A 16,766-nucleotide genomic window follows, 5' to 3' on the forward strand; every position below is an offset into this window, starting at 1 on the left:
ATGGCGTCGTTTAACCAAGCCTCAGAGTCCCCAGAGGGGGGGGGGACCATAAATGCCTCCATCTTCCGCCCCTCTCCCGGTGACGACTCGAGCTGCCTGGAATCACTGTCTGACTCTCTTATTCTTCATTTCTGCAACATTCGCGGCCTTTCCTCTAACTTTCGCTCTATTGAACACCACCTCTCCTTCTCTAAATCTCACCTTCTTTTTCTAACTGAGACTCAGCTGTCTGAGGCAACTGACAGCAAACCCTTTTCTGTATCCTCCTGCTTTCTCTATACTCATTTCAAAGCCAAAAGTGGATGTTGCGTATATGTACGCAACGACCTATCTTGTTCTCGTGTTCCTGAACTCGAATCTTCTGAACTCTCCACACTCTGGCTTTGGCTTTCCTGTCGTTCTCTGACTAAATATATCTGCGCTGTTTACTTATCTCCTAATTCTACTGACTATCAAAAACTCTTTGACTATCTTACTTCTACAATGGAACACATTCTATCCATTTCTCCATTCTCCGAAATCTCCATTCTAGGAAATTTCAATGTTCACCACCACCTTTGGGTCTCTTCTTTCACGGATCCAGCTGGTGAACTAGCCTACACCTTTTCTATCCTTAATGACCTAGAGCAGCTTGTACAGCACCCTACCCATATCCCTGACCGCATTGGAGAGAGCTCCAACATACTTGACCTCTTCCGTACTACTAATCCTTCTGCTTACACTGTTAATCTTTTCTCTCCGTTGGGCTCCTCCGATCACAACCTTATCACCTTAACCTGTCCTATCGCTCCAGTACGGCCTGTGGACCCTCCAAAGAAACATCGTCTGTGGCACTTTGGAGCTGCGGATTGGAAGGCTCTCAGGCAGTACTTCTTTGATTTTCCCCGGAATGATTATTGCTTCCATGGCCGGGAGCCATCTGAGTGTGCCTTGCCCATTACGAAGGTTATTCTCTCGGGCATGGAAACATACATTCCTTTCTCATATCCTCTGACTAATGCCAGAAAACCTTGGTTTAATCTCTCTTGTTCTAATGCTGTCCGCAACAAGGAGAGGGCCTATAAAAGGTACCGGAGCCAACCCACCCCGAATCACATCTCTTATACGTTTCTGCCAGGAATCGTGCTAAGTCTGTTCTTCGCTCTGCTAAAAATAATTTCATTCGTACTAAATGCCCTTGACTCTCCAACTCGAATTCTTCCTGCCCCTTTTGGCACCTTGCCAAAAACCTTTCTAACAACTTTACCTCATCATCCTTCCCTCCTCTTTTCCACTCTGATGGCTCTGTAGCTATTTCTTTTACTGATAAAGCAGATCTCTTCGCTCAGAATTTCTCCTCCAATTCCACCTCAGACGATTCCGGTGCTGTTCGTCCATCACTTCCCCCCTCTGACTTCTTCATGGCTGACATTAAGATTTCTTCAGCTGATGTATTTTGTGCCATTGCTGGCCTCAATACTAGGCATATGGGCCTGATGGAGTCCCTCCTGTTGTTCTCAGGAACTGTGCTTCTGTGCTTACACCCTGTCTAGGCAAGCTCTTTCTCCTTTGTCTATCAACTTGTACCTTTCCTTCTTGCTGGAAGTTTGCTCTCATTCAGCCAGTCCCAAAGAAGGGTGACCATTCCCAACCCTCTAACTATGGTCCAACTGCTTTAACATCCTGTATCTCAAAAGTTTTTGAGTCAATTCTTAATGGAAAAATTTTAAGGCATCTTTCCTCTCACAACCTTCTTTCTGATCGCCAGTATGGGTTCCGTCAGGGACACTCCACTGGCGATCTTCTCACCTACCTTTCAGACTCCTGGTCATCCTCCTTTCGGGACTTTGGCGAAAGTTTTGCCACTGCACTTGACATCTCTAAAACTTTCGATTGAGTCTGGCATAAATCTTTAATTTCCAAACTTCCCTCTTACGGTTTCTATCCTTCTATTTGTGCATTCATCTCTAGCTTCCTTTCTGGTCGTTCTATAGCCGCCGCTGTTGTAGACGGCCAAATTGTGCTGTTCCTCAGGGCTCTGTCCTATCTCCAACTCTCTTCCTTTTATTCATCAGTGACCTTCTAAGCTGTACATCTAACCCTATCCACTCTTATGCTGATGACTCCACCCTTCACCTTTCCATTCGGTTCCCGCAACGTCCTTCTCAGCAGTAACTTCAACAAACAAGGGATGAAGCTATGGCTCACCTAATGTCTGACTTGGTTCGTATCTCTGTCTGGGGTAAAAATAATCTGGTTGTTTTTAATGCATCAAAGACTCAGTTTTTACACCTATCAACCCGACAAAATCTTCTGCAGGTATACCCACTAATGTTTAATAATATTCAGCTTAATCCTGCATCATCGTTGAACATGCTTGAGGTTTCATTTACTCGGGACTTATCTTGGAAAGATCATATTACATCTCTTGTAAGTAAAATCTGCTTCCAAGAGATTAGATGTGCTAAGCCGACTCCATTCCTTCTTTACCTTCGCACAATTGTTGACTTTATACAGGGGTTTTATCCGCCCCTGTATGGAGTACAACTCTCATGTGTGGGGAGGCTCCCCACATACAGCTCTTCTCAGTAGGGTGAAGTCAAAGGCTTTTCGTCTCATTAACTCTCCTCCTCTTACTGACTCCCTTCAACCTCTATCACTTCGTCGCACTGTTGCATCTTTATCTCTTTTCTATCGCTGCTTCAATGGTCCTTGCTCCTCTGAACTGTCTGAATGCATTCCTCCACCTCTACGACAGGTGTGTAGCACCCGTCTAGCAATAAACTCTCATCCCTTTTCTGTCCAACTCTCTAATGCAAGAGTTGACCGTTACTCCCAGTCCTTCATTTATGCAACAGGTCAACTCTGGAACTGTCTCCCTCTGTCTGTATATCCTGTTTCCTATGATCTCCAGTCTTTCAACCGCAATGTGTCCAGCCGTCTCGAAGTGATCGGCTCTTGAATTTGGCTCTCTCTTGTATTTTGTTTTTCTCTTGGAAGGAACAACAATTGCGGGCTCACGGCCTTTGGTTCCTTCTTCCTCGCATTAAAAAAAAAAAAAAAAAATCCAGGCATGGGATATGGGATCCACAGTCCACCAGCCGTGACCACTGGCTGTGGCAGTGGCCTCGGGGCACCGTGCCAGGACAGCTACAGAGACACCCTCCAAGCACGCCTTGGCACTGTAGCTGCCCCGCCATTATACACCCACTGATAGGCCAGCCTCCTGGGACGCTACTTCCAGATTCGGGCCCCTCTCTGCTGGGCTGAAGCGGCAGCCTGGGAACCGCAATGCCTTGTACCCAATAGCACAGGTTCAAGCCCCATCCCATCCCTGCCCCAAAATCTATGCTGTCGGAGCCCTCGTCACGCCTCCCCTCAATAGGTCTGCCATTAGGTAGCGGGGGGAAAGATTTCTGGCCACATGCCCTTGCTGGCGTCAACCCTGTGACGTAGTGGGGTACGTTGTGTGATGTGTAAGGTGCAAGTAGGGTAGTGCATGAGATAGAGAAAGCGTTTGGGAAAGTATGCTGGTCTACTCTCCACGTTAGTGCAGCACTGAAAAGGTCAGCAAAGGGGTATGGTCAGATATTCTGGTAGCTATAGTGAAACGGGAGCTCCAGCTCACCCTAACATAACATTCCCATTCCCACTGGGAGTACCACACTGATCGGCTAATGCTGCAGCCTACTCTCTTTGAGCCGCCATTAGGTGACCAAGGCCAACGCATGCAAGTATGTTGGAGCCTTTAAAAACGAAACGAAACGAAACGAAACCATCTTTCATAATCTGATCTCAGAAACAGGAAACAGTGGGATACAGGGTTGGGACGATGGAAAGATGATGCAAGATCTCATTTGTTTCTAACAGTACGAGACTTTGTAAACGGACTATTTACCACGAATATACCAAACTGGCTATCTCACCTGCGACATGGAAATGGTGGAGTGATGACAGCTTCTTCTTGACGACAGGGGAGATCATGGCGAAGGTAAGGGCAATGGTCAGGTTCACGTACCGCAGGATCGTCTCGCGGGCTCTATGTGCCTCGTCTGTCTGCAGGATGGCTTTCCATTAGTTTGTTTTACATGGCTGTTGATTACAGACAGATTTATAGCCGTATGATTACACCTTAAATCGCTAAGTGGAATGCAAGCCCTTGATGTTTTACTGTATTTATTGAACACCTGTGGTCATTAGGTATGCTCAAGATTCATTCCACATCAGAGTGCAGTCAGCGACGATATAGGAAGTCCAAACACGTTTCGTCTCAGTTACGTGTTTCAGAAATTATCGCAAAATATTGGAAACTTACGTTCCACTTTGTAATCTAATGTTTAAGTATACTGTCCTATGATTTGTCTTTGTGGGTAGGACAAGGAAAGCATCAGTAGAAGACCGCATCAAGCTACGACAATGATTGACAAACTATTACTTATTTTTGCAGGAAGAACAAATAAAGTACCAAAGCAAAACCATATCAGGCATGGTGTCGATTCACAAGCAACCCTACTATCAATCCTCTTTTGTAATTATGTAACTATGTGTGTGTGTGTGTGTGTGTGTGTGTGTGTGTGTGTGTGTGTGTGTGTGTGTGTGTGTGTGTGTGTGTGTGTGTGTAAGTATGTACTGTAGTGATATGTTTGCACATGCCTGACATGGGCGTTCAAGGTATGTGTAATTTGTATGGGTCCTGAAGGGCAACTAATATACAGGGTAAAAGAACACGAAGCATTTTTTTTTTCTTTTTGTGAACAAGTTACCCATCCCACTTAATATACGTTGGTTCATATTTATGGGCACTATAATGATCATTTCTCCTACTTTCTGGTATAATCATCCTCATCCTCTTCATCATCATCATCATCATCATTCCAACAACAATTCTCGCCTAAGGTTGGGCTATTAGTCTTCTTTTATTTCTATATCGTGTCCAAGCGTACTTAACTCCCTCCTTCCTTCCCATACCTTAGCTGGCAAATGCGTGGCTATGAGGATGGCGAGGGTGTCAGGCCATGGGATACTCTGATATATACCCCACCAGCGGCTCACCACCAGCGACACGAAGAAACCCAGCACGAATGACACTGGGATCAGGTTGCGGAAGCGTTGGCAGTGGAGCACCACACTCTCGAACGACCTGCGATTAAAAGCAATAAAAAATGAGGACATGACCATGATTGTTAAATGCTGTTGTGACGCCTTTTCCATTTCAATCAGACCCAGATTTACAACATTCTCTAGGTTTTTTGTCCTATTTCCCCTTGATGGTTTTATTCTGCTCAAAGGAGAACTCACGCAGTTAAGCGCTTAAAATCAACACACACACACACACACACACACACACACACACACACACACACACACAATCCACAGAGAAAAAGAAAACATGAAATATTTCGAGCGCTTTCGTGTATTCTCCCCTTTGGATATCAGCATATCTATGAATCACATGTTTTTAAGTTATGTATATATCTTTCTATCTACAGATATGATATACGTGTATGTGTGTGTGTGTGTGTGTGTGTGTGTGTGTGTGTGTGTGTGTGTGTGTGTGTGTGAGAGAGAGAGAGAGAGAGAGAGAGAGAGAGAGAGAGAGAGAGAGAGAGAGAGAGAGAGCACCATCTATTGCGTGAAGCCCTATCCACCTAATTTTATAAAGTGGGAGAACCATGAAGGACGCTAATACCAAAGAACACACGACACAGGCTTGGAACACAGTGAGGGATGAGTGTCTTGATATCATAGCGTTGTGACCTGTTCAAACGGCAGAACGGTACTCATATGGAAATGTTTATTGGGTAGACTCGACAGATTGGCAATAAAAAATAAGTTATGGTAATCTAAAAGAGACGGAATGTTTAAGAGCGATTTTGTATGCACCACTCTGGACAAACGCTAGGCAGTTCGTTCCCTGAGGTTCCGTTTTTTTGTCTTCACGTGCCAACAGATCCATAACATATCCTTCACGTCACCACATGGGTACAAATGCCAAACCATCTTGAGATATGCATGAGTAATGGTGTTAACAGGGATGAGGATGATTTAAATATTTTCAACCCATGTAAGTCATATATTTTATTTTTGATATCTCCTCACGATTTTATTGATCTTAATCTTAAGATAGAAATGTCAAACTAGAAATATTAAACACAGCACTCTCACAAATTTTTCAAGACAAAGTGACTTGTTTGGAGCTGGAAGAATAAATTTTAAGAACACATCTGACGGAAGTGGTAAAGACATGTCGTTGAGATGGACGGGGCACTGAGATGTTGTGAGGCTAGGTATATAAGAATATGATAAAATTCTAATAAAGTAGTGTACTGAATTTTGTTACTAGAAGGAAAAGTTAGTCGGTGAAAAGGTGCAGGTATGACATTAAATGGAAATAACAATGAAAACAGTATTAAGAAAGAGATTTTAACAAGGCAGACTGACAGAACACTCATACTGATTGAATAGCTGTGGTCAATACGAGTAATTCTTTTACACGTCCGGGGCTCTAAAGTAATAAAGGGGAATAAATATCACTCTAACTCGCTCTAGTATTAACCCTCGCATGGTCGCATCTTCTACAGTAGGCCACTGCTGCTATCGCCATTTTTTTTTTTTTTTTAGCTGGAAGTGAGTCAAATGAGCCTAAGAGCGTCAATACCCTTACCATTTACCCTTTCTAATATAATACTCCATTCCTGCTAACGTCATACAATCTTATCCAGCTGAGAGAGTAATACGAATCTGTGCTGACGGTTCTTTGCTTAGGTTCTGCCACGGTTTCGATACTGTAAAAGAACTGTTGACGACATTTCAACTCAAAGGATTGTGTACGATGATGCTGGGGAGACACAAGGTGAGACTGGAGGGAGAGGAAACAACCTTAGAAGTGCCTTAGGGGTATCCTGATGGGACCGGGAGATAGGTTAAATGGAGGATGTGTGAGGAATGCGGTGAAAGCACAAGGAAGGGCAACCTGAGATGGTTTGGCCAGTATGAGTGACGGGGGAGGGCAAAGGGGGGAAGCATTGGCCAAGGAGATGTAGGGTATGGGGGTGAGGTAAGTGGAAGATGAGACAGACCGAGAACGAGGTAGACGTGCGAGATGGAGGAGTACATACGTGAGGGAGAAAGTGCAGGGGTAAGTGGAAGAAATGGTGAACGGAGAACAAAATGGATGGGTAAGGTGTGAGAGAATTTGAGGGAGAACGTGCATGTGGTAGGCAGACCGTGGATAGTGTGCAGGGACAAAGTGGTGGGACATAAGGAGATGCACAATAGTAGGGTAGGGGAAAGAATTGGCTGATCGTGATCTAGGCTGATAGACAAAGTGAGCAGTAGGTAAATAAGGGAGGAGGTGCACATGGGTGAGATAGATGGAAGAAGAAGTGGTAGACGGACAACAGCATAAGGAGACAAGACGATGACTATATAACGTGTAGGTGGAAAAAAGATAGACCGATGAGATGGGGAAGCAATATAGATTAAGCTTTTGAGCCCGGGGTATGTCTCCTTAGTTGAATATAATCATCTGCCGGTTGCTAGACAAACATACCGTATAGTATGTGCTCTGGCTGAAGGAATTAATAGTGAGTGTTTCTAACCTTTCCATTCCAGGATGAGTTTCCTGGGTTATATAAAATCTTTTGATGATAGCAAAAGGAAGATAAATAAGATATCAAAGAACAGAAGTGGTTTAAAGAGAGAGAGTTTATTTGCTTTACCACGAGAGAGCCTTTCCCTAAACTGAATAAAACTGTTTGGTGGTAGCTTGGACAAAAAAAAAAAAAAAAAAAAAAAAAAGGAAAGTCGTTCGCTCTTTAAGGTGGGAACGTGGGGTAGCGGCAAGCTCTAAAGATAACCCCAGATGAAAGGTTGTTTCCAAACAGTTTACATCGTTTATCCTTACCTAGAATCTTAGAGTGATGAATTCAATATCTTAAGCCTATAACTCTGAAAGTCACTACAGTGTTAAGAACAAGAGCTACCAAAATAAGCAGTGGTTTTCAAGTATCTTTAATTTAAACTTAAGAACTACCATAAAAGGATAATTCTACAAACGAACGTATATAAGAAATCAGCCTAAAAGTAAATATCCTGTGTTATTATGTAGTTCCATACCATTTATCAGTAACCGGTTAAAAGTAAATTTCCTGTCTTATGCAGTTCCATACCATTTATCAATAACCGGTTGTGTTTTCCAGCTTAAATTAAAAAAAAAAAAAAAAAAGAGAGAATCTATTTACAGAAAAACATATCGCCGAATCGCCTAATCAATGTTTTTACGTCATACTAAAGACAGGTTTCGAAAATATTGCCTAACGGATTTTTTAGGTGATCCCCTTCCCCCCCCCCCTGCACCTCTTGACCAGATTTTTGCAGAGTAATGGCTTAAGAGGTGGCTGAAATCTGCAGGCCACTGTAATGGGGATAGAGGTGAGGTGATTGAGAGAACTGGCATGGAATAGGAAAACAGAGCCAGTGAATCAGGTGGAGGAGAAGAGAGATGCAGGGAAGGCCAGAAATGCAGAGAGAGAGAGAGAGAAAGAGAGACAGAGACCAGCGCACACCTGCGGCGGAGTATACAGTAGAACCACTTGAAGAGGGCTAAGGGGGCAGGGCAGAGGGGGTGGAGATAATAACTGAGAGGGTGGATATTTTGAGACAGTGGATGAGGCAGGTGATTGAGACTGATTAAGTGCGAGGATGGAGGAGGCTGCTTGAGCTGGTGGATGACGTAGGTAGAGAGGGTGGATGGAGGGGGTGGATAAAGTTGACTGTGTTTGTGGTTAAGGTAGGTAATGATGGTAGATGAGGCTGCTTGAGCTGGTGGATGAGGGAGGCTGAGAGGGTAGATTCTGAGGGGGAATGAGGTTGAGTGGATGAGGTAGAAAAGTGGATAAAGTTAAGTGAGTCGGTGGCTCAGGTAGTTCCAAAAGGTGGATGACGATACCTGAGAGGGTGAAGAGCGGATGAGGCCGGATTAGGCGAAGGACAATGATGACAAAATGATTGGGTTCATTACGGGCTGGATGAGGTCGATTAAAAAGAGGATATGACAGACAAGTGGATGAGACAGGCCTAAATGAGAGGGTGCATATTTTAAAGGAGTGGATGAGGCAGGCTGACAAGAAAGGCATGAGGGTAGATGGGGTGGCTGAAGAGGGTGGATGAGGTAAGCTGGAAGGGTAAGGATGAGGATGAGGTTGAGGGCAAGGACAGGGAAGAAGGTGAGGATGAAGATGAGGGTGAGAAGGATGAGGATGAGGACGAGGACGAGGAAGATGATGTTGATGATGATGATGATGAGGTAGACAGAAGGGGTAAATCTAAAAGGTGAGAGGGTGAGGTAGATTCGAAGGGTAAAAATAGATGGTAGAAGGGTGAGGGTGCAGGTGAGAGGAAGGGGAAGGTGAAGAGCGACGGCGAGAGATTGGTAATACAGAGAGAGAGAGAGAGAGAGAGAGAGAGAGAGAGAGAGAGAGAGAGAGACTAAGGTAAACTGTTAGGTTACGGGTGAGAGTGAGGGTGAGGGTGTGGGTAGGGGTGAGGTTGAGGGTGGGGGTGAGGGTGTGAGAGAGACTGAGGGTGAGTATAGAACACTGGGAGGATGACGGTAAAAGGGGTGGGGGAGAGGATGAGGGTGTTAGGGTGAGTGAAAGCGAGTGTGAGGGTGCGGGGGAGGGTGTGAGGAAGTGTGAGGGTGAGTAACAGGGAGGGTGAGGCGAGTTTTAAAAGGGTGGAAGGAGTGTACTGATAGACTGAAGGAGGTGGGGTGAGCGAGGTAAATATAGGATGGTGGAGAAAAGGAGGAAAGGGGGGGAAAGGAGAGAGAGAGAGAGAGAGAGAGAGAGAGAGAGAGAGAGAGCGGAGGGGAGAAAGGGAAGGGGGGAGATAATACTGAGAGGCTGAAAAAAGCTGAAGTGTTACCTAGAAGATGCGGTAAGCAAAGCAGATAAGATATAAGAAGGCAGAGGAGACGGGAGTAAGTATAGGGATGGAAGGAAAGAAAGGAAAACAAAGATAGGGGGAAAATGGAAGGGAGGGGGGGGGAAAGGGAATGTGGAGTGAGTGGGTAAATGGAAGAGAAGTGAGTGAGGAAAGGTAGGAGAAGAAAGCCGGAAAGACTGGGAAGGGAGGGGAGAGAAAAATGAGATGGGAAGGAAAGGAAAAGACAACAAGGCGAAAGGAGAGGGCAATAAGGGAACAGAGATGGTAGGAGGGCAGAAAAACTAAATAAATAGGGGGGAAGGGGGCGAAGGGAAGAGGAAGGAAGGTGGGAGAAAGCGAAAAGAAAATGGAAGGGAAGGAATGGGAAATGGGAAAGAGAACTGGAGAGACAGGTAGAGAGGGAGAGAAGGAAAAGGGGAAATAGACAGACAAAGTAAACGAGTGGAACGAGGGAAAAAGAAGAGAAGGAAGTTGTAGGGATGAGAAGGGTAGTGAGAGGGTAAGAAACACACACACACACACACACAGGGAGTCATCAGATGCAGACGTCCGACATCGGCGCTCCATACCAAACCAACACGGCCAGTGGCATTACCTAAATTAGTATCTTTGAATGAGTCAAGCTCTGTACCAGGTTAGACTAAATGATTTTTCATTATTAAAAGGGGAAAAAAAAAAAAGTTTAAACAAGACTGGTTCAAACAGAACAAAGAACCACGAGGAAAAAAAAATGCGCTGAGTCAGCTGGGTTTGTTTAGACTACAGCAACACGGGGAAAGTGTACATACTCTGTAAGTACATACTCTGTTCATTTAGTATTACAAAATGGATACATACTTCAGTAAAACAAATTTGGAAAAGAAAAGGGATAAAAGTAAAAAGCAAAATGATGATTTCTACCAAGAACTGGTTGAAGTGGAGACTCACAATACAGTAGACTGGTTGAACGTGTACACAAACTAGAACTGGCTTTCAAAAATGAAATTGATGAAATAAAGAAGCAAATGCACTTGCAAAAGGAAGAGATAGAAAAACTAGGAAGGGAGGCCAATAAGAAAGACACAACCATCAGTGAACTAACAGTGGAATTGAGTACGCTTAGGAAGAAAGTGAGTGAAATGGCAAGTACAGTAGTCAATCACGAGAGTGTTATGGAAGAGTTCAAAAATGACACAGAGACAATTAGGCAAGCAAGCAGTCTTATGGACCAGAGCAGTGATATTGAGGAGAAGATAACACAGGTGAATGAAGCTGTGCAAAGCTACAAAAATGATGTAGAAACCACGTATGCTGAAATGGTGAAAGTAAAGAAAGACTTAGAAACAAGGGTGGAGGAAAAAAGCATTAAAAAGGAAGTGAAAAGAATAATCCAAAACAATCCAAAATTAGTCAGAGATTCAGTAGAGATAAACAAATCAATAATAATCACTGGTATAGAAGAGGAAGAAGTTAAAAACAAGATCACAAGAGACAAAAAGGAGATGGCAAATGTAATGAGCTTACTGAAAGAAGTATCAGAGGAAATCTGTAGTAAAGAGATAAAGGAACACAAAAGGTTAGGGAAATACGAGAAAAGCAAGACAAGACCTCTAAAGGTGACTTTCCAGAGTGTAAACACTGTGGAAGAGATACTAAAAAATGCAAAGAATCTTATGGAAAAAGAGAAGTTCAAAAATGTATGGATAAAAAGATGCCTAACACAAGAGGAACTGGAATTACTGAAAGAGAAATGGGAGGAAGCAAAAACAAAAAATGAGGGAAGATCAGAAGAGGAGAAGAAGAAATTTTTTTTTTACAAAGTAATAGGATTGCAGGTACGAAGTAGTACACAAACAGGATGGAAGAAAAAGGAGGAAGGTAGTAGAACCATGTCATGACAAGTATATAAACAAGATGATAAAGGTGATGTACTCAAATGTGGATGGAATGGTATCTAAATTACTAGAGATGAATGATTATGTCAGAGAAAATGAACCACAAATAATGTGCCTAACTGAAACAAAATTAACACCATGGATATCCAATGACATACTAAACTTAGAGGAATACAATATATGGAGAAGAGACAGAAATTTAAAAAAAGGAGGAGGAATTATAATATTAACTAAGAAAAATCTAAAAGTCAAGGAAATAAAACTAGATATACCATCACAAGTAGAACTGATTGCAGTAGACATCGACACATCTGAAGGTAAAGTAATTGTAGCCAATTTGTACATGCCACCCAGATCAAACACATGGGAAAGAGAAGAATATGAGGACCTGGCAGAGAGTGCAATTCAGAGTATAAGATCATTGTTACATAAAATGGAAGAGAAATCGGAAAGAATTATACTAACTGGGGACTTCAATACAAATATAAATTGGAATACTCTAGATATAAATAGCCAAGAAAGCTGTTGGGACCAAAAGCTCCTGGATCTCGTACAAGAGTTTTTCTTAACGCAACATGTGAGGGAAACCACCAGAAAAAGAGGACTTGATGTACCTTCAGTGCTAGATCTAATATTTACTAGGCAAGAAAATGATATTGACAGTTTAATATATCACCCTCCACTCGGCAAAAGCGATCATGCAGTACTAAATTATAACTTCAGGATAGCATATGACATAGTAAACAGCAATGACAGTTACAAAAAGAGCCTAAACTATAAAAAGGGAAATTATCAAGACCTAAAGAAGTATTTCTTAGAAGTTGATTGGGAAAATGAGCTTAGAGGACAAGATTTAAATGCTATATATAAAAAATATTGTGAATTTTATGAAATAGGAGTCCAGAAGTACATCCCACAGCACAAAGAAGCAGATAAGAAAATACAGAAATGGTTCAATACAGAATGTAAAAAATCAAAAGAAAGAAGAGATTTGTTGTGGAATAGATACAGAAGACACAATAGTGAAAGGGCGTATAATAATTACAAACAGGCAAGAAACGACTATACAAGAATAAGGAGGGAAGCCCAAAAACAGTTTGAGGAGGATATAATAAATAAAAGTAGTGATCAACCAAAGCTGTTTTACAGCTATATCAGAAGCAAAACCAAAGTAAAAGATATAATACAATCCATTACGGACGAGGGAATCACTTATACACAAGAGAAGGATATTTGTGAAGCACTAAATAAGAATTTCCAGTCAGTTTTTACAGAAGAAAAAAATTTTTGAGAGAGACTATGTGGAACACGCATGTCCACACATACTATCAGGTATAGAAATAGCAGAAAAAGTAATACAGAAGGAGTTAAGTAGATTAGACAGAGGAAAAGCAAGTGGTCCTGATGAAATTTCATGTTGGATATTACGAGAATGTGCAAAGGAGTTAAGTAAACCACTATTTTTAATTTTCAAGAAATCCTTGAGTCAAGGTAAACTACCTGATATTTGGAAAAAAGCAAATATTGTCCCCTTATTCAAGAAAGGAAATAGACAAAATCCACTCAACTACCGACCAGTATCACTGACCAGTGTTGTAAGCAAGGTACAGTATTAGAAAAGCTTATAAGAAAAGCTTGGGTAAATCATCTAGAAGAACACAGTATGATAACAGAAAGACAGTTTGGTTTCAGAAAAGGAAAATCATGTGTTACTAATCTGTTGAGCTACTATGACAGAGTAACAAACACAATACAGGAAAGGGAAGGATGGGTGGACAGTATCTATTTAGATTTCAAGAAAGCTTTTGACACAGTACCACACCAAAGACTTTTATGGAAACTGTACCATCAAGGAGGAATTCGAGGCAAACTGTTTTGTTGGATGCAAGACTTTCTCATAAAAAGAGAAATGAGGACAGTACTATGAGGAAACTACTCATCATGGAAAGAAGTGACTAGTGGAGTACCACAGGGTTCAGTGCTGGCACCAATCATGTTTTTAGTGTATATAAATGATATAAACAGTAACACTGGAAATGAGAGCTATCTGAATATGTTTGCAGATGATGCAAAAATACAAAGGAGAATACTAACACAGACTCTTGTAAAGAGCTACAAGAAGAATTAAATAAACTTCATGAATGGAGTAGTACATGGCAAATGGAATTCAGTGTGGACAAGTGTCATGTGATCAAGTTTGGTAAAAGTGGAAAAAGACCTGATTGGGATTATAAGTTAGGAAATAAAACCCTATACACATCAGAAAGAGTGAAAGACCTAGATGTGATTATCAATAACAGACCATCTCCGGCTGACCACATCAGCGAGAAGGTACGGAACATGTATACACTGCTTGCAAATATGAGAATAACATTCACATACATAAATGAAGACATGCTAAGAAGGATAATAACATCATTCATTTGACCAACCCTGGAATATGCATCAGTAGTCTGGAGTCCTCATCTCAAAAAGCATATAGACAAGATTGAAAAAGTTCAAAGGGCCGCTACAAGATGGATACCAAGCTTAAGGGACCTAAGCTACGAAGAAAGACTAAATAAACTGAATCTACCAACACTACAGGAGAGAAGGAAAAGAGGTGACATGATAATGCTATGTAAGTGCATATCAGGAAAGGAGAAAATAGACATAAATGATTACTTAACATATGGAGAAGCATCAGCAAGAGGACACTGCAGAAAACTGCATAAGAGAGGTGATAAAGACGTAAGGAAATTCAGTTTCCCAAATAGAGCAATTGATCAATGGAATGCACTACCGAATGAAATAGTGTGTGCCAAAACAATTCACAAATTTAAGGATATGTACGATAAATATGGTTTAAGACACGGGACAGTACGAGCTTGACTCATTCCTGTAAAGATACAATTAGGTAAGAACACTACTGTACAGTATATTGATGGCCCATCCTTAGGTGTGAAGAGTTCTGGATGATGATGATGATGATGATGATGATGACGATAAGGCCGAAAGAGATAATACAGTGAATGGGGTGTATATATCTGGAATCTGGAGGGTGGAGAGGAGGGTAGGGAGGCAATGGGGTGGAGAGGAGGGTAGAGAGGCAATGGGATGGAGGTGCGGGTATCTGAGTGTCAGATCAGAGTGAGGTAAAATGTCAGGGGTGGTGCGCCCTTGTTGCTTCTCTAGGGGGTTTATTGGTGTGTGTGTGTGTGTGTGTGTGTGTGTGTGTGTGTGTGTGTGTGTGTGTGAGATAGATAGATAGATAGAGAGAGAGAGAGAGAGAGAGAGAGGCCATTATAAAGCCCGCTTTACTTTCGTATGCAATATTCTCGCACTCTTCTCTCTTCCCCCCCCCCTCTCTCTCTCTCTCTCTCTCTCTTGATCTTGCCACCGCCACAAAATTTTACTCTGCCATTAGTGACAGGGTGATGACTATGATTTTCCTGATGACTGTCTCCCATCTTTACTCCCCTTTATTCGCTCGCGGACACACACACACACACACACACACACACACACACACACACACACACACACACACACACACACACACACACACACACACACACACACACACACACACACACACACACACACACACACACACACACACACACACACACACACACACACACACACACACACACACACACACACACACACACACACACACACACACACACACACACACACACACACACACACACAAGCAAACTCTCTCTCTCTCTCTCTCTCTCTCTCTCTCTCTCTCTCTCTCTCTCTTCAGACTAACACCATTCCCCCTTCCCAGACCCCCCAGCTCACCTCTTTGATTCCTCGTCCAGTGCAAAGCGGTAGATAAGTGAGATGAAGTAGTAAAGGATGACGTAGACGAGCATGTCCTGCCACACCATCTTGTACACGCTGCCACGCCATCTGTCGGCACGCAGAGAAGACAAAGTTTAGGTGCGGAAGTCGAATAATGATTTGTATGGCGGACTGCAGGAGGACAACTTCAGCCTGCAGTCCATCGGGTACACGTCCAGTTGAGCATGGGGCCTCTACAACAACAATAACAACAAGTGACAAGGTTCTTCGGCAAACCAATTTATTTACCAACACTGCACCTCTTAGAAAAAGACTAATAAAAATACTAAATATGAGGAAAAAACGTATAAACAGAAAGACTGAAGATAAGAAAAAAAAAAAAACTTTCAATTTGTCTAAATTGAGATGTTGGAAACATAAAATTAATCAGAAGCTGGATCCGACCCTTGTCTAGACTCTCGAACCTCGAAAATATCAATAATACAATAATTTAGCCATTTTAATATGTTCCCGACCCCTATGCATTATTAAAAGTGTCGATGAAATTGTAGTTTATAAGCAGGGCTGTGAAGATGCTAGAATTACCGGAACTGTAAACCAACACACTGCCTTCCAAAGGTTGCCAACTCCTTATGAACAGTATATTTAAAGAACTTTGGCTAACAAGGCCATAAAGTGTTAGTAAAAGTAAGCTGTTAAATTCTGGCTTATAGAGCCTTAAAAATTTAGGATAACTAGTAACTATGACCATCAACACATCGTGAAAAAGAGGTTGCTGACCTCTGAATAACGATTCACAGGTAGGCTAATGGGGCAAGGATGGGGTGGGGTGCAGGGGAGTGGGACAGGTTAATGATCCACAGGTGACGTAAGTATGGAAATCGGGGTAAAAAATGTTTGCAGAGTGAGGTTGAGGGAAATGAGGCAAGGACCCGTGGATAGACATGCTAGGGTAATAAAATGGTACGGATCAGGGGTGAGGTTAGTTGTGGATCATGACGCTGTAGTGTACATTATCAGTAAGTGGATTGAGGGAGAGGTTAATGACAGTAATATGGAAGGATTAAGGTGATGACATTCGTATAAAACAGACAGATGGATAGACTGGGGGAGATGGTGGCCGAGTCAATAGAGGGTTCAAATTCCGGGAACAGTTTAAAAGATTTGAAT

At 42.4% G+C, this 16,766-nt stretch overlaps 1 protein-coding gene across 1 annotated transcript in view; it reads right to left on the reverse strand.

Annotated features, from left to right (window-relative positions):
- LOC145399631 (bestrophin-2-like) overlaps window positions 1-16,766 on the reverse strand; it is a 37,636-nt gene that overhangs the window by 2,881 nt on the left and 17,989 nt on the right. Inside the window, exons 2-4 of the mRNA XM_080272172.1 lie at window positions 15,594-15,704; window positions 4,948-5,119; window positions 3,906-4,035 (exon numbers count right to left, since the gene is read on the reverse strand). Coding sequence (XP_080128298.1) covers window positions 3,906-4,035; window positions 4,948-5,119; window positions 15,594-15,704 — 413 coding nt within the window. The remainder of the gene's footprint in view (window positions 1-3,905; window positions 4,036-4,947; window positions 5,120-15,593; window positions 15,705-16,766) is intronic.

The sequence above is a fragment of the Coenobita brevimanus genome, chromosome 50, assembly GCF_032717465.1.
Source record: "Coenobita brevimanus isolate Jiangsu-jjx chromosome 50, ASM3271746v2, whole genome shotgun sequence".
NCBI classification, from domain to species: Eukaryota; Metazoa; Arthropoda; class Malacostraca; order Decapoda; family Coenobitidae; genus Coenobita; species Coenobita brevimanus.